Raw genomic sequence first — 21354 nt, 5'->3', positions numbered from 1 at the left:
CTGCAGGTTTGCTGCAGCGGGGGTATTTTTTTAACTTTTTTATTTTCATTTGAAGCCTTTGAATATATACTGAAGAAGTCCATAAAAAAATATTTCACCAGTAATTAACGTCCCCTTATGTAATTTTAATAAAACGGTTTTTAAATTGAACAGTTTTTCTTTATTTTCCGGAATACGCTGTAATTTAAAAGAGGCAAACAACTGAATTCTTAATCTGGTAGGTAATACCAAAAAAAAAAAGTATAAGTCATAAATTCCCACGGGGGGGGGAGGGTTTCATATTGGTGGCTCATGGTCTACAAGGCGGAAAGATTCCTTCCACCATGTTTTGACATCATAAGCATTAACATGTATTAATTAAACTATTGATTATAAGTTAAGCTGAAATAAACAAAACAGAATACAGTAATACAAACAAATAATTACACCTGGTTTTTGGTAATAAGTTGAAAGAATAACATCAAATAAGTACAGCTGAGGTATTTTTAACATTAGGTACATGTAAAATTCCCTTTAGAAAGGATTTACGACCTTACAGGACAATTTATGAAATAATAGACAGCTTAGCGTAGGGTTGTCATGACGAACATTTTAAGTACCTATATGGTTTATGGGGGTGTGACTTTTAGTTTTCTCAAAAGTTCATGGACTTTGAGATTCATATATGGATAATAAAAAAAAGTATTTTAAATACATGAGTTAACCATAAACTTTGATACCACAGAGTTCAACATTCGGTGCCAATGTTTACTACTTCACGTTTTAAAGAATATATTACCGCAATGATATTTAGGCATATTCGTATTTATCACGCTTTGTAATTCTGAGCCAATGGTTAAGTTCGTAATAATTATTATACACATTTCCACGTTTGTAGATCATAATGAAGTTCCTGTAATTGATATCGATATAGTGCCTGGAATTACGTCTGAGTAAAGTGTTGTCGTTCCGTTACAGACGGTGACAGTCCTGCCATCACCAAGAAGGACGTTGTAGACTGTGGGTGCAGCGATGGAGGAGTTGGTGGAGGTGGCGTGGGGACGACACTACTACTGTGGGGACAAGGTCTGGGCTGGAGCTGGACCTATCCTTCGCCTAACCGCTGCACCGCCAACCATCACTGCTGCTGCTGCGACGCTGCTCCACAACCACATGACGTAAGCCACAACCAGTGCTGCGGTTGTGACGCCACCAGCAACCATCAGGCACCACCTCCACCACCACCCTCCACCACCTGCGTTGACCATCACCACCTCCACCACCACGACGTCAACCTCCACCACCTCTACGACACCTGCAACTACGCCATGGACGACGTCGACTACTCCATGGACTGTAGTGGTGACTTTGGCTTTTAATTAGCGCTTCGACTAGGAAACAATGCCCCTTCTACTCCTCTGTGTTCACCGAGCTGGGAGCTGGTCTCTCGGCTCTCGATCGATGTTGCGTGTTATTTATCTAGTGAGTAAGAATTTCGTACGCGTCTAAGGTTCAAACCGTTACCGTCTCGTAAACAAATCGGCTTTACAACGATTGTAGACTACGAGGCTATTCGTCGTAAAACTGTCCACAAATTATTCGTAATCGACGGAAGACAATCTTTTCGACTAATCGACTGATGTACAATGTACATTACTGGTGATCGAATAATCTACTCAGTAGACTTAGTTGTGATAAGTAATTGGAAACCTCTTGCGGTAACCTATTCTCAATACGAAAAACTGACCAGTGCGTCATCACCTCAACGGTCAGCGTAGACTAGTGCATCCCTTGTCAACGTCAACAGAATGTCAAGTACCAGCCGATAGATTGGCGACCCCAATAACTAAGTGTTCACAGCAAATTGTCTGACTTAAATGTTTGTAGTTGTTGTCTATTTATACCTTTTTATACCTGAAAATACGATTTTTTAAATTTTTACAGACAGAAATTCTGCAATTTTCCAACTCCCGAGTGTGAATATATGTACATAATAGCATTGACCAAGCCGTTGATCCAACGGCATTTCGATCGAAACCGATGTTATTCGATAATCGTTTTCGATTCGCAGCTTGAAATATTTGTTGTAAATCCATTTTATCGAACATAGTTGTCTACCGATATAGTTTAAATCGTTGTAATTTATTCGTTTAACACATTACGTTTAAGGTTAAAACGCGTTTGCGAACAGGCGAATAAGGAGTCTAACATCAAAACTTGTACAAAGATACAATCGATGTTTTTCACTCAGTTGGTGTTAATAGTCAACTAATGTGAGATAAATGTCCGTTAGTTTGCTTTAAATACCCACAGACTTGTTCGTATATAGTAATAAACAATACGTTAGGCCCTCTTAGGAACTGTCAACTACCACTAAGTATCGCCTTTCCGCATCATGTAATCGGTTATATTGTTATTCTACTCACGGCATTCCTACCATTGTTTTTTTTTTACCATAATTCTTATGCCAAAGGAAGTTTTAAGATATGATGTTATTGTCTCAAAAATTGAGGTTTGGAATCATAGATCATTAATTGGCCTACTTATTAGCCGAGGTATGTGAAGTTTAAAACTTATCTCTTCCTTGCTATCTGCCGCAATAGACAAATCACGATGTTGCTGTATTTCGTACATGTTTAGATCTTAATAATAATAATTTAATACCCCCGCCTCAGCATACCTGCAGACTAAGCGAATTCCCATTTACCTGGGTGAAATTCCCCTAAATTATACCCTAAAAAATTGTCAGATTTAGTTCATATTTAAATATCATGAATTTTAATAATTGAAAAATAATGTTAAACCTGTGAGTTGGTATTAATGTTCCTTAAAACATGTGTTGTTTATTATTGAATGATAATACAAATTATCCCCTTTGACTCATAACATGGGCTTTGTTAGAGTAATAAACTAATTTATTAATCTAGAGGTTAAATACCTATTTTTCCAACGTAATCCTTGGTATACTTAATGGCTACCGGTTTCGACACACTTATGGTGTCATTGTCAAGCCTACTAGACCTAGTAGACGTGGTTTTTCGCTCCTATGAGGTCGTCATAAAGTCTTCAAAAACACATAACGAGACGAACAAATAACAAAAACGAACACGAACACGAACACGAACACACATTTTAACGAATAATACTGTATGGCCATACAACTCACGGCGCGGCTGCGGGCTCAGGTCTAGACGTTGGCAAAAAGGTATTAAACCTCTAGATTAGTATTTGTTAAGTAATCCGGGATTCAACACCTCAGAAACAAACTAATTTCTTTTATCCAACTTTTATTGTTTTTATTTGGTTATGGGCCCAGCAAGTGTTAAAAGAATGTATTTAAAAGTGAATGTTGAAAAACTAAGCAATTCTCAATCATGGAAAAGGTGGAAATGCCATATGGAATTAGTTTTGATACATCATGGAACTAGTGATCTGATTACTGGTGAAAGGACAAAACCTGAAGAAACAGAGGAGTCGAAGCTTAAAGAAATCAGAAAAAGAAGACGAGAACAAGACTGAGCCTAGAAAATGTACCAGTGGTCTATTCTTGTGTTTTGTAGCAAAGGAGCACAGGAAAGACAACTTTATTGCAGATTCTGGAGCATCGCAGCATATATGTTTACGGAGGGACTTCTTTCACACATATCAGTAAAGTTGTAGTATTGATGTCCTAGAATAGTTTAAAAGTGATTTTAGAACGTTTAAGCTGGGGTCTGGGTCCTAAATAAGTACCAAGTATTCGAGTAAGAGTGAATATTGGTAAGAATCGATACATCACAACTTTTGTTAAGTAACTTTTCAGGAAAATGTTTTTATTTCTTGTACTATATATAATTTATGCATTTGAATTTGCCGCCGAGAGAGAGTAGGGGTTTTCAATTGAACCTAGTGGGGTCAGCACAATGCCCATTGGTTAACTTGGCGGAAGGATATTTTTGCGAAGTTTTAGCGTCGCATCGGGACGCTTGGCCCAGTCTGTTGGTTGCCGGGTTTACCTAACACATGTCACTCTGACATAATTAATATTCTTTGCCATTGTGGCTTTCCCTCTTATAGTTTTAATTCTCTATTATTGCCACTCGGAATAGTCCGTGGCCCCTTTGTATAGTACTCATAACATTTTTGCCTCTTTAAATTAAATTAATTGTATTAACCAGTGTGTAAAGTCAGTTTAGCAGTGAATCCTCCCATTCCGGTCTACCGCGATCGCGTAGGAACTTCTAGTGAGCGCTCATTTTGGACTGTATAGACCTTTAGACGTGCGTTATTCCGAAATCAAAATCAAGACTTCAACATAAGAAGATAGTGTCAAGTGTTGTGCCTTCGTCTTGAGGACATTCTACCATCTACCATCGCAACTCGACCCCGGCGGCGCTTCCTTGCCGCTCACTATGTCCGACATAATTCCAAAGGTACATTCATCCATAAATCATTTATCATTATTAATTAACCCCATATTAAACAACTTTAGAGAATGTATGGTTAATGTAGTTAACCATACATGTAATGTTAGAGAATGTTCTTCCAAGCTAGGAAGAAACCTGATGTCAGTCAGCACAACAGTGAAGAAAGGATTTAGTTTCAAAGTAACCAAAGAAAAATGTGTCTTCATGAAGAATAACGTTGCACAGCTGTATGGACATTGTGTAAATGGACTCTATGAAGTTGAAATGTATGTTCTGTTGCCGCATTCAAAAGATGAAACGGCGTGTAGTATAAAGAGAAAACCGTCCAAGAGTGGCATGAATCTCTAGCTCATAAAAATCAGACACATGTGTTAGAAACTCTTAATACCCCCTCCGCAGTAAGCCTGCAGACTAAGCGAATTTCCATTTAACTGGCAGGATTTCTACTTAAATATTCCCCAAAAAAATTGTCTGATTTATTTCCTATTTAAATAACATTAATTTTAGTGCATAAGTTACATAGAATTGCTGCTATCGGGAAGATATTGAGGAGTGTTTGTTTATTGAAATGTTGATAGCTTAGTATGAAATAAACAAATTGCCAAATTTGATTACAATATATCCATGAACAAGCAAACTACAACAGTTTATTTCTCCATAAGAATAACATGGGAATTTTAAATTTACAATTTGTTTAACCATCTTCAACACCGTTGGGTATACAATAACGCTTCAATGTAAAACATTATTTTTTTAAGCTATACAAAATGGTTTGGAGAGAAATTAAGAAATTTTGTGTTTTTATGGTAAACAAATGGGGAAAATCAATTTTTACCATAAAACCTCCGTTCCCATCGTCCGATTGTGCTGGTTCGCGAAGGTTTATAGGTAGGTTTACACGTTTATACAAAATTTCATCAAAATCGTATCATTTTTGCTCGAGTTGTCGTGCTAACGGACACACACACACACAAACACACACACACACGCACACGCGCGCGCACACATAAATATGAATTTGAACGGATGGTGTTTTTGTTGGCCTCTGGGGACCTCAAAACGAAAAAGTAAATCAGTCCCGGGTCTAGGTCTTACCATGAGACCTATGGTAATACTGTAGCTTATTCCCCATATAGGAAATTTGCTAAAATTAACTTTAACTTAGTTATATTGTCGTGAAAATTTAGGCCTAACACTATTATTCATTTGTGTTATAAATAAAATGGTATTACAGTATTGGACACTTATAACAAAAATATTTTGTATAAATCAATCAAATAAATAAATCAAACGGGTAACTATACAGTTTAGTATGTAGCCCATTTTCATTTTCGAGGCATTTGACAGTTTCTAAACAGTTCAGTTACCCCTAAATATATTTACGTACGACCGTTTTTTAATGTAGCAGTTTCAGTTCAGTTCTTAGAATTGAAAAGTTTCTCATAACAGCATTTTTTACTTTCATATCAGCATAGTTTTACTCATAACAACACAGGAAATGGACCAATGAGATTCAAGGATTGAGAGAGGAGAAGTAAAATTATAATGATTGGAGCTTCAACTAATCAGCGGTTTAGGCCAATTCAATTGTTGAGTGGTGCAATTAGTGTTTGGTACAACGTTTCGTTGCATCACTGTCAGTGGCAATGAGAGGTTATAAACGTAAACATAACCTCTCTTAGAAGTTATGAGTCGTGATTTTTAGTAATTAAAACACTGTCGTAGGTAAATAAATGTACGCAACTCGCGTAATAGTAGTTTACGCAACGATTGCGTAAAGATAGTGTTAACGACACGAGTAGAAAATTTAAGGTACGATCCTTGGCGAGTGCCTTAAAAACTTCTACGAGTGTCGTTAACACTATTTACGCGAGTTGCGTACACTACTTTACCTACGACGGTGTTTTAATTACTAAAAATCACTACTCATAACTTCTAAGAGAGAGGTTATGTTTTGGTTTAAAACCTCTCATTGCCACTGACAGTGAAGCAAGGAATCAAACACTAATTCACTAATTGCACCAATCAACAATTAAATTGGCCGGAACAGCTGATTAGTTGAATTTCGAATCATTACAATTTTGCTTCTCCTCTCTCAATCATTGAACCTCATTGGTCCGTTACCCGTGTTGTTATGAGTAAAACTATGCTGTTATGAAAGTAAACAATGCTGTTATGAGATACTTTTCAATTCTAAGAACTGTACTGAAACGGCTACTTTAAAAAACGGTCGTAGGTAAATAGTGTTAACAACATTCGTAGAAGTCTTTATAAATTAAATTTTTTACTCGTGTCGTTACTACTATCTTTACGCAATCGTTGCGTAAAATACTATTGACGTGTCACAAGGTTTAGTACCAATCGTAGCAACATTTGTATAGAATGAACTAATAATTGTTTAATAATTAATAATGATACTTTGCGAAATTGTTATTTAATAATATTACTATACAATATTTTTATAATTTTAGGTCATAAGTATAATAGTTTTTACAGGGGTTTCCTAATACTTAATTAATTGAATTCGTAATGTCAGTAATTGTTATTGTTATAATTATTACTATTTTTAAATAACAAATCGGATTGGCTAACCTGTATTTTGTTGTATGGGTGTATAAGTTATTTACATTATAACGTTCGCTTCTGTTGTACATACGCGTATATAGATGTTGTCCTGTCGAGTTGGGCGCACCGCCATGCAACTGACCGACCACCCGATACTGTACTGTAGTGTAGTAGTCTATGTAAAATGTCATTGAACTAGTTTGTGTGACGAGGATAATGTAATCGAAACACCATGAGTTGTAGATCAAAATGTTTTATACGGACGTAACTGTGGTCATGTACACGTAGAAACCTCTTAGGCGGTCGACACACGGGAAGACTGAAACCCAACTAAAGTTGAACCAACTGTTTTGTGACGCGATTACGGTTGCAGTTGCGTTGGTTAAATCCGCACACGGGCGCGACTATAATTGAGTTGAGACAGTGAATGAGTTCTAATTTTGTTATAACGATACTGTGTACTGTGTATGGTGTTTGAAATGAGTAATAGTGATGAAGAAGCCTTAGTGTTTTATAAACAATCAAGAAAGCGTAGAGTAGAAGGTGTTGGGTACATCCTTATGTTAAAACAAATATTTAATGTAGGCTCTTTGTAGCTGCTGCTGCATTACAAGAAACAGACGCAAAATTTCAGTCTATGTACACAAGATGTCAAAAAGTGCTTACGAAGAGTTATCGCAGTTGGTATATCTGATCCTTGAAAAGCACAATACAAATATGCGAAAAGTTGTTCAAACCAGGCGACTGAAATCACCTAGCAACCGGCAGGTCCGGTTGCTTAACGACTGATCGCCGACAGGTCCTCAACTGGTCGCATCGCAGTCGCACCGTGTGTACTGTCCCACCTAACTACATTGGTCGGGACGAAGGCGACTAGTTTGTCCAACTGGTTGCCGATTTCAGTTGGAAAACAGTCTTCCCATGTGTCGACGGCCTAAGGCTATTTGTAGAAAACACTAAAAAACAAGATCAGCTTTTGAAAAATGATAAGACATTTACAAGAAATTGTGGATAACGATCAGTTGGAAAACAGTCTTCCCGTGTGTCGACGGCCTTAGTGACTTGTAAAATGTTGCTGTATTAGAAGCTAGATAGGATATGTTTTGTGACGCTGTACAAATGTACAAGTGTACATAAACCTCATAGTTTGTGACCTGATCTCTGATTGATTCGTAAATCGTAATATAAATCACTATGTAGATAACTTGTGGTTTGCAGAACATACTATTGTACGTGTGCACGTAGATACCCCGTAGTCTGTCAACCTCTGAAGGATCAGCAAATTACTCCATATGTTACAGTGCTAACTGTCATGTAGGATATGTTTTGTAAGGCTGTACATGCGTACTAACACGTAGTTGTTCCCTAATGTACATTATGCCGATTGGAAATTTCAATATTTGATTTATGCAAAGTTCTATTCAAAGTTAGCATGCAGAATATTATGCGTGGTATACATGTGTACCCGTACATGTACAAGTAGATACATCGTAGTTTCACTTTACGCTATTGTCGGATGTGTAGTGCTGACATCAGTTCCTATATCGGATATGTTGAGTGTGTACATGTACACGAATTTACCTCAAAGTTAGCATGCAGAATATTATGCGTGGTATACATGTGTACCCGTACATGTACAAGTAGATACATCGTAGTTTCACTTTACGTGATTGTTGGATCTGTAGTGTTGACACCAGTTCCTATATCGGATATGTTGAGTGTGTACATGTACACGTAGGTAGGTACCTAAAAGTATTCATACAATACGCATTAGGCCTCGGGTACGATACGAGCGGCGAGCGGTGAGCGGCAAGCGGCGAGTGGCAACCTGAGCGGCACGTAAGCGGCGGTGGTGGCTACGATACAAGCGGCACATTTTTTAACGCTCATCAAATTTCCCCAGGTTTATGAGTCAGTTTAATGGAAAATGTTAAACAATGCTTACCTGCTAGACGTATTGCAACTATTGTTGCAATCTGACAATTGGTTGCCTTTAAAAAAATTAGAAAACCCTTAACCCTAACTTTGTCCCATACTTTTCTGGTGATTGAAGTGTTTTAAAACTCCCGTGCTGGTCATTCCACAAACATTCCCTGGACTAAACCTCACGTATCGACCCGTATCGCATGTTTGCTGCTGTTTCCCTGTCATTTTAGGCCGAACTGAAGCATGACTCACCTGAACGGCGAGCGGCGTTTTCGCGAAAATCGGTTTTGACTTGGAACCATAAGCGGCGCTGAGCGGTGCCGCTTACCACCGCTCACCGTTCAGACGTATCGTGGCCACCCTCAACAAATTTACACGCAACTAAATGAGACCCGATGTCAGAGCGGCGCCGCTCATGCCGCTCGCCGCTCGTATCGTACCCGGGGCCTTACGCAACTGTCAATCCTGAACTAGTCCGTACAGTTTGTTATAGCCTTACTACACACAGGATAAGTAACTTTGTGTTTTTATGTGTACACGTAACACGTAGGTACCCAGCAGGGTCCAATCACCAATCACCTTTGCCAGTTGATTTAACGTGTTTCCATTATTAGAATGTTTTGGAGGAATCTAATAACTGTATAAATAAATCTATATGATAAATTTTCTGTGCTGAATTCAAATTAGATGTACGTTCAAGTCAATCAGGAATTGAGATGAAAGTAGTTATAATTTGATTTGTAAATCGTGGTATAGGACTACAGTACATAATTTTCTTGGGAGAGAATTGGTGTATGACTTTGGAATTTCGTTGTAGTCTACTAATATTTTCCACTGTCTTCTACTAGCATTACTTAATACTAGTAGAAGACAGTGGCAAATTATACATAAGAAACGGTAAACTGTAATTTATTGTACAACTTTATAATAATCGAAAGTACAGTAAAACTTGAGGTGTTCTGGCATTGCAGCGACAGTTCATGCCCAGACTTACTCAAGCAATTTAGTGCAATAGGTGTAAGGGTCCATTTTCTACTTCAAAATTGAATATTTATTATATTTTACTAGTCTAAGAGACTCTTGTAATAGCATGTACAAACATTGACAGATTTATATGTAGAAATTTTTTTGTAAATAGAATTAAATGTGTTTCTACAATGTAAATGTGAGTCGTGTTGGAAATCCAATGTTACCAAATGGCTAATGTTCAGTAAGCCCAAATAGTGTGTTTATAATGTAATGTTCAGGAAATAAAATGCAAAATTTTTCTTTATTTTTAAATCCCCCAAGTCATATTGCACGTACCGTAGGCCTACCAGTAAATCTTATAACAGAAATTATGAGCTCAGGAACTATTTTATAAATATATATATTTAAGAGGTGGATGGTCTCTTTTGACCTTGCATTTGCCCGTCCACATCGCCTAACTGCCCGTGCGTGGAACGTATCCAGCAAAGCAAGAAGCAAGGGGTGAGCCAGTACAGTACAAAGGTGTGAACTGTACTGATAAAATGTTTCGGCAGTGACCATGATCCGAACCCCCGACATCGCTGTTTTGGGCCCGAAGTCCGTGACGCTACCGACTGAGCCACCGACTCACCAACAAAATGCAACATAAGAAGGTTTAAGGTCTGTGGTGTAAGGTACTCTTCTATGTTTCAACTTAAAATATAGTCTACTAGCTGTTTGCCCGTTCTACGTACGGGAATCTTGTAGTAAGTTGAAACCTTATATGCAGAACAGGAGTTGGTTTGCATATTTAGTGTGCATTTTTCCAGATATGCCGCCAAAACTACTACTGTATAGGAATACACTCGCCTTTAGCTTGCTGGGGGCTCCGCCCCCAGGCCCCCTTTTTTTGGTTGGGGGTAAGTACTAATAAGCCACTGGGGACAGGGCGCAAGACCTACAATCGTGCCAAATATCAGATATCCAGTTAATCTAGAAATGGGTAAACGTGATTTAGACTTATGCACCTGCAAGAATAATATTAGGGAGAGGATTTAATATTTCGGGGGGAGGGGGGGTTGTATTTGTAAAATTTATCTTTTCGTAATGGGCGCAATGAAAGGTTGTTTTGTTAAATGTGATGAAGGAAGTAGGCCTAGTAAAGGCGAGAAGTGCGGAATGTGAAAAACGTTTGTGGCGTGGCAGTTAGATAATTATATCTAAAATACTAAAATGCTATTGGAAGGGAGGAAACAAGGATTGGATGATGAGTAGCTTTAACCTTGAAGAATCTTTTGCAGCCCTTGATTGGGGTTTACATTGAAAACTATTACCTGGACATTTTTTTTTACTTGGTTTAGTTGTATTACTTATTCACACAAAAATGTAGGTAGCCTAGCCTAGTTTAGGAGAAAACCCCTTGACACTTAAAATCATCACAATCTTGTGTAGGCCTTCAGATAATATAGGCTATAATGCTTAAGGATAGAGCTTCCAGAGCAAATTCAAGTTTTGACATTAATTTGTCGTTTTGCAACATTTGTCGACAGGCAACACGCTGCAACGCAAACATTTTAAAACTTTTCAGGAAGTTTAGGAGTAAAATCCCTACACACTTTTAAAAATCATCCTACTCTTGTGTACAGATAATATAGGATATAATGCTAATAGATATATAGCCTCCAGAGAAAATTCAAGCTGTGTCATTTGTTGGTTTGCGACATTTGTCGACAGGCGAAACGCTTTTAACAACATTTTTACGCCAACATTTTAAACTTTACAGATAGTTTAGGGGAAAAATCCCTATACACTTTTCAAAATCACCACACTCTTGTGTACAGATAATATAGGCTAAAATAATGCCTAAAGAAAAACTTTGACATATGCCGTTTTGCGACATTTTTTGACTGGTGACACGCTGCAGCACCAACATTATAAAACTTTGCTGTTAAATGAAACTGATTTAAGCATGCCGAGTAAGAGTTGCATCATGAAATAGAAGTATTACGATGTCTGAAAAGTATTTTAAAAATAACTTTTAAAATTATATTTACAATGTTTTTTTATCAAGAGAGAAGAATTCTCCTAAGTAGTTTAGGAGAAAAATCCATTGACACTTTTTAAAATCATCAAGCTTCTTTGTACAGATAATATAGGCTATACTGCTTGAAGATAGATAGCCTCTAGAGGAAATTCGAGCTGTGACATTTGTCGGTTTGCAACATTTTTTGACAGGCGACGCATGCTGCGTCACTATTTTAAAACTTTGCTTTAACTTAACATATATCAATTTTTCAAACTTAGCTCAGTTTGAAAACGATTAACCTATTTAAGTAGGCCTATATCTTACAAATTGTACACAGCCAAACGTAGAGCCTGAGCTTAGCCTCCTCTAAGAGAATAAGAGAAAGCCATGACATATGCCTAAAATAGTTCGATAGCTAAGCCACGTAGGCTAGGTCTAGCTCAACTATAGGGTAAACGTTTGCCGGGTTGATCCTTGTTGGTGAGTACCAAAAAGGAAACTTAGGTATAAAAATGGTTGTAAATCCAAGTTTCGTTATCCTCGATATAATTGCACTATTTTATCGACACTGACAAAAGCTAGGCTAGGCTGCCCTATAAGTTAATTGGGAGTTTATTTGATATCCATTCCTAAACTTATAGCCATCTTAAGACATAAATAACTAAAACCACAGAGAAGTAATATAAACTCTCATCCTCTGTAGGCCTAAAGCTACCTATATTTTATTTGGGTTAGGATTAGTACTTTTTTGAGAGTGTCATTATGTACTGAACACACCTAGATATAGGGTATTAGTGATTCCTGAAATAATCTATTTATAAAAAGCAACCTAACCGAGTTATCTATTGATGTACCCAGTACTTTATACAAAAATTAAGGCTTAGGCCTATTGATATTAGTTGTAAAACGGAGCAGAATAAGGCACTTATAATATATATTGGGCATTGATTAGTGTTAATAAACTAAACATGGATGAACGGCAGTTGCCCAGTTGCACCGATGGTCAGGGGGGTGGCCCTAATCTCGAATGCCCAGTTGCACCGATGGTCATTTTAGTGTGATGCCCAGTTGCACCGGCGGTCAAAGATCCCTGACGCCTCCCCTCTCATTGAAATGTTGTTAAATATAGTTAGGACGGTAAACGGTTAGGTTAGGTTAGGTTATGTTTACAAAAAATACAAATCAGTAAATATATTTCAAGACAAAGAGATAAACGTGTTATGGAAAAAATATATGATAAGGTGTGTTGATATCAGTCTATGTGTTTGTAATTTTTGTTTGTTACTCTTTACCCCGTAGCAAAAAGAAGGGGTTGGCTGCTAGTTCCCTATATATGGTAAATATTTAGCGCAGACTATATACGATTGAACGTAAAAGAGCGTATAGGTATATAAAAGCTTTCAAGGAGAGGAAGGAGCATCCAAACGTGACAGATTGTTGACCGCCGGTGCAACTGGACATTCTTGGGAGGGAGGTCTTAGTCGACCCTTGCAAATTCCTTTGACCATCGGTGCAACTGGGCACAAACCGGACGAACATCTAAGTCAAGCTACTAACCCAGTTGTTCAAACTAGGCTAACCTGAAAGCGGATCCATCTCAAAACGGCCAAAACTTTAAAAACGATTGATGTATCTTAAATTTTATTTTTCGAAAATAGATAGCTAAATCATCCAGTGCAATCATCCCACACTGCTAGTTGCAACACTTAAACTTTGTTAGGTAAGCTAGTGGTAGGTTACAATTAATTATTATCCCTGTGACCGATTTAGTGTGACATCTGACATCAGTCATAAACAGACGACATTTACGACAACGACACGACAACCAACGAAAAGAGTAATTTAGTGATGATTATTAAAACCATTAAAATTAAAAAATACCCCCGCCGCAGCAAACCTGCCGACTAAGCGAATTTCCAGTTGTCTGAATTTATTTTCAATTAAATATATTTAATTAACATTAGGTTTAATGAGTGCATTGGCTTGCTGCTAAAGGGAGGGTAAAAAAGTGTGTTTTGGTTAAATATTATTAACATAGTATAAAATAAACAAATTTACCAAGTTTGATCAAAATATATGTATAAACAAGCAAACTACAACATCTATATAAAGTATATAATACGCTAAGCAGATTTTTGTAAACAGAACTCCTCCCTCATTTTTGGACCGATTTTGGTAATTTAAGTGTGAAAAAAATTGCCCCGATCTGTAGTTTTGCAGTGTTTTTCATATTTTGGAATCTTTATTAGTTTGGGCAGGATCTTCCATCAAAGGTGGGTTTTCTCCCATGAGATTAACATGGGGAATCTAAATATTCAATTGGAACCTTTGTCTCCACTAATTCGAGAGAACGGATGGGCGTAGAAACTTGTCAGAGGTGTCTAAAGAAAGGTCTCGGTCTGTAGATGAGCCATCAAAAGAAAAACTAAGTAAATTCCCTTGGGGCTCTGCCCCAGAAGACTTTAAAGATCCCTCCACAGATTTGTTTGCATTTTGGCCATGGTGGATAATACTTTTTAATGAAACAGCTGTTAATTTTTTAATTGTATTTTAAATTAAACAACACATATTTATTGGTACTGAATTGTCCAAAAGAAGTATTTGCAATATTATTTTTCACCACACTATGATGTTTTTGGCTGTATTACATACGTTAATTGGTGGCTGAAAGTTACGTTTTGCTGGCCATGCCAGCTGTCATCGTAATTTGGGGACCGAGCAGGTTTTTACAGCCCGGGGCCGCAAAATTAGCTGTCCGCTTACTTACTTAAAACATGAATGAATTTTAAATACACAATCAAAATCCATAGCATTGCAATAGAATTGTGTTATTGTCACCGTTGCCTAGCAACTATTTATTTTTATTATTGATGATTCCTCAAATTATTTTTTCACATAACCAACCCTAGCAGTGGCCAATGTTAGAAGTGGGGAATGGCCAACCCATTTTGGCGATTTTGCAGACCTTTTTTTGAAAATTCGTAAAAATTCAACCGTACAAGTAAACCTAGCCAACCTCATATTCATTTTGTTCGGAAAGAACAGGAGAATCTAGAAATAGTAATATCATAATGATTTAGACAGTGTATTTTATCGGTAAAGTGAAAAAGATAAAAAAATTGATTTTTTTTTTAATTTCAAAAGCGGCCTCGGTATTTTTTTTCCTACGGATTTTTTATGGGAAATTCATTATATACATTTTGTAGACAATCTAACTCCCTACATAGAAATATATAACATGTTAGGAAAATATTTTTTTTTATAAGTTTTTGGGGCGAAATATAATGAATGACAAACGGAGAACCGAAAAAATTGAAAACCGTACAGTGTTACTTTATGTTGTAAAAGGTTCTATAATATATGTGTATACTAATAGTGATATATACATGTTTGTAAAGCTAATAAAGTAAGGAATCAAAAAAAGTCATAAAGGTAATGGTAAAAATAATGTTTTACCTATAAACATACGTATATAAAATAATGTTTTTATATTTTAGCGATTTCTCGAGAAAAAAATTCACAGTATTTAGTACACAACTTTTGTACCAAATTTTTTTACTTCAAACCAACATAATAATCTTGTAGTGTATTCAATTACCTACATAAAAATTTATAACATGTTAGAAATATTTTTTTTTGTAGGTACGTAATAGGGACATAATAATACAATAACCGCAAAACCGCAAAACCGCAAATAAGTGTAAACTATAGCCTACAGTGTTTGTTTGTGTTGTGAAACATTATGTAGGCTAATGATATGTAGCCTACATATTTTCAGTATCCATTTCCACCACTACGCCATGCGCGCGCCCTAGCTTCCGCCATTCTTCACACCAATACACATTCTTTTCAATTACCTGTTTCGCCAGTATATGCGGTAACCGGTCTTCAGCAAGGGATAAGACTCGAACTAAGTAATTAAGATTACTATGTAAAGTGTACAAATATACTGATTCTGCTCCTGTTTCTAAATATAGCGCATAATTAGGTGTATTATTAGGCAATTGAAAGATTTTCATAATAAACATTTTCAAAACCCCTTCAATTTTATCATTCTTTTGATATCCCCAAACCTGACAGCCATAACACAGAATTGATTTAACTACCGCATTAAAGCAACTAAACTTTCTTTCCAACGAAATTCTACTACTGACAAAGAATTTATACCAGATATTATTGATTGCTAACTTTGCACTTCTTGATTTTGTGCTCATCTGATGTTCCCACGTTAACTTGGAAGTTAACTCTACCCCTAAATATTTATAACTGTTCACTACTTCAATATCTCTTCTTTTAAAAGTCCATTTTTCGTTCTCCTTTAACTTACCTCCATTTCTAAAAACAATAATTTTTGACTTATTTATATTTAGTTGTAAGTTCCATGTATCACAATACTTTTCTAGATTATTGATCATAAACTGTAAACTTGTGGCAGTCGGTGCTAGCAGAACTACATCGTCTGCATACATTAAAATGTTTACTTTCTTTCGCCCAAAAATACAACCACCATTAATGCTACTAGACATATCATTTATAAATAAACAAAATAACAAAGGTGAACACACGCATCCTTGCCTCAGACCTACTTTAGTTTCAAAGGATTCTGTTACGTTTCCGTTGTACCACACGCCTGATTCAGTACCGTCGTACAAAGCTCGCAGTGCTGTGCGCATGCGCGTTGATAAACCCAGAGCCGGTAACTTATAGAAAAGAGCGTTTCTGTCAACTGTATCAAACGCAGCGCTAAAATCTATATACCCCCGCCGCAGCAAACCTGCAGACTAAGCGAATTTCCATTTGACTGACTGGATTTACACTGAAATGTCTACTTAAAAATATAACATTTATTCCCTATTTAAATAGAATTAGTTTAACAAGTACTTAGGTTTGCTGCATCAGGGAGGGTAAAACTGTAATTTTTTGTAAAATGTTAATAATTAGTAAGAAATAAAAACATTTTCCAAATTTGATCAAAATATGTTCATAAACAAGCAAACTACAACAGTTTACTTATTCTCCATAAGAATAACATGGGAATTTAAAATTTACAATTTTTTGGAATTTTCTCCGTAACCATTAGGCGCATAATAACGCTTCAATATACTAATTTATTTGTTTTTTTAAGCTCTACAAAATGGTTTGGAAAGAAATTGCTAAATTTTATGTTTTTTGGGTCAAAAATGGGAAAAACCTATTTTTACCCCATAAAACCCCCCGTAAACCCCCGTTCCCATGGTCCGATCATGCTGGATCGCGAACTCGTTCGAATAAACGTAGGTTTACACGTTTGTACAAAATTTCATCAAAATCGGATCATTTTTGCTCGAGTTATCGTGCTAACGGACACACATATATATATATATATATATATAAATATATAAATATATAAATATATATATATATATGAATTTGAACGGATGGTGTTTTTGGCCTCTAGGGACCTCAAAACGAAAAAAAAAATCGGTCCCGCGTCCAGGTCTTACCATGAGTACTACGGTAATAGCTTATTCCCTATATGGGAAATTCGCTAAAAGAAACTATACAATTTGTTACCATTAGAAGCTAGTCGGAGTTTTATCATACTTGTAAGATTAAACAAATTATCAATAGTGGAGTAATCCTTACGGAAACCTGCTTGCAACTCAGTTAAAATTCCTTGACTATTCACCCATTCCCATAATCTATTATGTAATAAGCTTGTATATAATTTTGAAATACAATTGATAAAAGATAGGCCCCTGTAGTTTTGAGTTAAATTCCGGTCACCTTTCTTGTGCAATGGAAAAATTATAGATTTTTTAAAACTTCCTGGTGCGACATCTGATTGAAATATCCTATTAAATATATCTAACATAGTATTTAGTAATGCTTGAGGCGCATTTTTGAAAAATTCATATGGGATGCCATCATACACTGGAGCCTTATTATTTTGCACTTTAGTCAAAATTAACTGCAAATCTTGTCGAGTAAAATCTCTATCCACTAATTCATTCATTATAAAAGGCTCAGCATAACTTATTGTTCCCGACATTATTGGAGGATTCAATAAAGTTTGGAAATGTTGTACCCACTGTTCAGGTTCAATCCCTGCAAGCGTATTTTTTTCCGATACTCGAAATTTGTTTATGGCAGTCCACAATGTTTTCCCATCCTTAGCGTGAATAATACAATCTATAATATTATTTTGAAAAGCTATCTTTTTGTTTTTACACATTGAATTATACCTCCTGCTTGCCTCTAAATATGCCTGCTTGTTTATTAATGAATTAGTTTTTCTAAACAATCTCAGTAGACTAAAGACTCTATTTCTAAGTGAGAAACATTCCCTATCAAACCATGGTTGTTTTTTTATAAACACTGCACCTGTTTTACTTGTATTATCAAAGGCCGACTCTTTAATACACCTCGTTATCTTATCTATACTATCCGCATTATCATTTGTAATATGAAGGTGTGCAACCTTTTTATCTACATTCTGTTTGTAAATATTTTTATTTCGTTCAAACCATTTTAACCTTGGAAGTGAGTTAAGGTTGTTCGCTAACCTTTCCTCACCTCTTGCTTCCGACATTTTCACACATAATTCGATTGGCATGTGATCAGAACCTGCGTGAGATATTACTTTAAAGTCATAAGCTTTACTTAAAACACCTATTGGAACTACCGCTAAATCAATTACTGACATCCCTACAGAACTAATAAACGTGTATTCTCCCTTACAGTCTCCCGGGGTTCTCCCATTTAAAACAATATGTCCTGTGTCTTCAAATAATTTTAACAATCTACGCCCATTTGTATTTATTACATTGTCTTTAGACATTCTTTTCCCATAAAAATTCTCACTTAGATAATCTAACTCTAATAGTTCCTGCTCATTGCTTATTCTTCCATTTAGATCTCCTAGAACTATTATATTTTTATTATGATTTTCGCTTAACAAAACTTTTAAACTATTGAAATCGTTCTCCCACTCGTTAAAACCCAAATATATAGGCAGCAAAAACAAATGATCACTAATATTACTATGCACTTCTAAACATGATACATTGTGGATTTCATTAAAACTTAAACTGTTAACAAACTTAGATCCTAAATTTATGCAAGAAATTAAACCTCCCTTAGCTCTACCAAAATTTGATGTTCTAACGGCAAACTTAAATGATAACCTGTAATTAAAAAATAACTTTGAAATAAATTCCCTATCTTCTTCCGTTATAAAGGTTTCTAACAAAAAAATTACATCATACTCATTGATTAATTAAAAAAAAAATTACTACTTTCTCCACTGACCTTACTCTTCAGACCACATACATTATAGGATATTATTTTCAAGATATGTCCATCCCCTAAATCCTCTTCTTTGGGACTGGCGTTGCCTCCTCAAGCCTGCGTTGGCCCTGCTGCTGATGGTGTGGCGTTGGTCCTGGTCCGGCTGCTGTTGTCCATCCTGGGTCCGGTCCCTGTAGGTCGCCCATCATCTTGGTCGTGGTTCTGTTTTGCGGGTCCATTGGTTGCCAAGTTTGACAGAAAGTCTGTAAAGTCTATACCGAACATTCTCTGCAGAACAACTCCTCCATCCTCTAGCCCTGCCCTTAGTGACCTATTCTCCCAAGTAAACCTCTCACCTTTGATTATCAGGTGTTCAAATCTAAGCTTGATATTTTTCTGATTAGTGACTCTCTCCAGCTCCGTCCTTACTGCCATTAGATGAGCTCTCTTGGTCCTTACTTCTTTGGTATAATCCCTGTGGACTACGTAGCCTGTACCTCGCAGATTGCGTGCATGCATCATTATATAATCAATCTCCACATCTTCTGGAATGTGAGCAATTATAGCTTTTTTATCGCCCTCTCCAATAAAATGAGCTCGGTTAATCCAGACATTGTTTGTGTAGCCCATAACCTCCTGCAGGAACCGCTGAACTACTTCTTTACAGTCAACCTTGTCTCCCCTCCACTTTAAGCCTTTAAAAATTAGGTTGTTTCTCCGTGATCTGCTTTCTAGGTCATGAACTTTCGCTTGAACTGTGTCATTTTGTGCTTTTAGGTTATCAATAACCTCTTTTTGCTTATTATTCTCCTCTTTCAAAGACTGTAATTCCCTCGACAAAACATTCAGTTCATCCTTAGTGGCCAAAGCTGTCAACTTTTCATCCCAGAGTCTATTAAGACTTAACATTAATTGACCTAATGTCATCTCACCAACCTTCTCGTTCTCCATATCGCAGTGTCGGGGTCGCCGTTCTGATGAGCTGTTACTATCCTCAGGCGAACTAAGGCCGGGGCCACACTTGTAATTTTCAACCAGCGAGACTGTTTTTTTCCGTTTTCACGTGCGACGCACGTGAAACAGTTTGCCCGTGGCCACACTCGTCTTACGAGATAGGTTTTTCGGGCAAACCAGCGAGACTGATAGAGCATGCCACACTGGCAATAAAAATCGTCCGTGTCCGTGATACGCACTCCCCCCCTCCACGCTCACTGCACAGTTGGAGGGAATCATTTTTTGGTGCGCGGAGATGGATGTTAGACGAAGGAAAAAGTTGGCGGTGTTATATTATTTGTATTAAAAAAACAATCCGAGAAGGTTAAACGAAGACATTGGTTACACCCCATAGTTGAAAAGAGACCACTTCATGGTGCGTTTTATACGTTGTTTATTGATTTAAGACAGGACGATGACAAGTTTTTTTTAGTTATTTTCGCATGTCAATAGCGTCGTTTGATGAATTGCTTGCGAATATCAACAGCAACATCCAAGGCAATGATACAAGATTAAGAAACTGCATCAGTCCACAAGAAATGTTGACAGTGACGATAAGATGAGTGACATGAAGCTGATAGCATAGCTAATTATTACGCATTTATCTTTTAAAATTTGACCAACCAAACCCTTGATATTAGCCCCTAAGACTTTATTTTAATTTTAGGTTATGAATTATGAAGAGTGCCTGATTTGATATTTTCTAAGGTTTATGTATTTCAAAGTGAATACAGTAATTTGCGGAAATAACGAAATTCCTACGAACGTTATCGCCCAGAATGTCGGCCATGTACTTCCGGTTTCCGTTCTCATAACATCAGCGATACTTAAAACTACACTGATGTAAACGTTGTTTTAGACATTTACTTTATAGAGCAAATTGTATTGCTATTCTGTAAAGGAAATTAATAAATCTGTGTCCACGTCGGCAGGAGTAGACATAGTAATTATTTATACATATTATACACCTTCAATAAGAAAACAAAAACACTTAAACAAACTTGAAAACTAAATAACTGGAGACGAGTACAACATATATCGACGATCGGTCGTAAACTCAGAACGAAACTGATGAATGGGGGAGGGACACTAGGGTTGTGATGCCAATTAGACAAAATGTTACCAACACTACCAACTTTAATTTCCTCAATGGGGAATTCTAAATCCCTGACAAAACTCATCATTTTTAGTTTCTATGTCTAATAAAAATGGTTTTTAACTACAATTTGAAGACAATAGTAA

At 36.6% G+C, this 21354-nt stretch overlaps 1 protein-coding gene across 1 annotated transcript in view; it reads left to right on the top strand.

Annotated features, from left to right (window-relative positions):
* LOC128983048 (uncharacterized) overlaps positions 1-5803 on the top strand; it is a 331667-nt gene extending 325864 nt beyond the window's left edge. Inside the window, exon 8 of the mRNA XM_054402183.1 lies at positions 958-5803. Coding sequence (XP_054258158.1) covers positions 958-1358 — 401 coding nt within the window. The 3' untranslated portion in view covers positions 1359-5803. The remainder of the gene's footprint in view (positions 1-957) is intronic.
* Positions 5804-21354: the final 15551 nt, after the last annotated feature.

Source organism: Macrosteles quadrilineatus, unplaced genomic scaffold (genome assembly GCF_028750875.1).
Source record: "Macrosteles quadrilineatus isolate MER2022 unplaced genomic scaffold, UCM_ALF_1.0 Scaffold_1__1_contigs__length_201487025, whole genome shotgun sequence".
NCBI classification, from domain to species: domain Eukaryota; kingdom Metazoa; phylum Arthropoda; class Insecta; order Hemiptera; family Cicadellidae; genus Macrosteles; species Macrosteles quadrilineatus.
The sequence above is the reverse complement of the archived record's forward strand: the minus strand, read 5'-3'. Positions and strand labels throughout refer to the sequence as shown.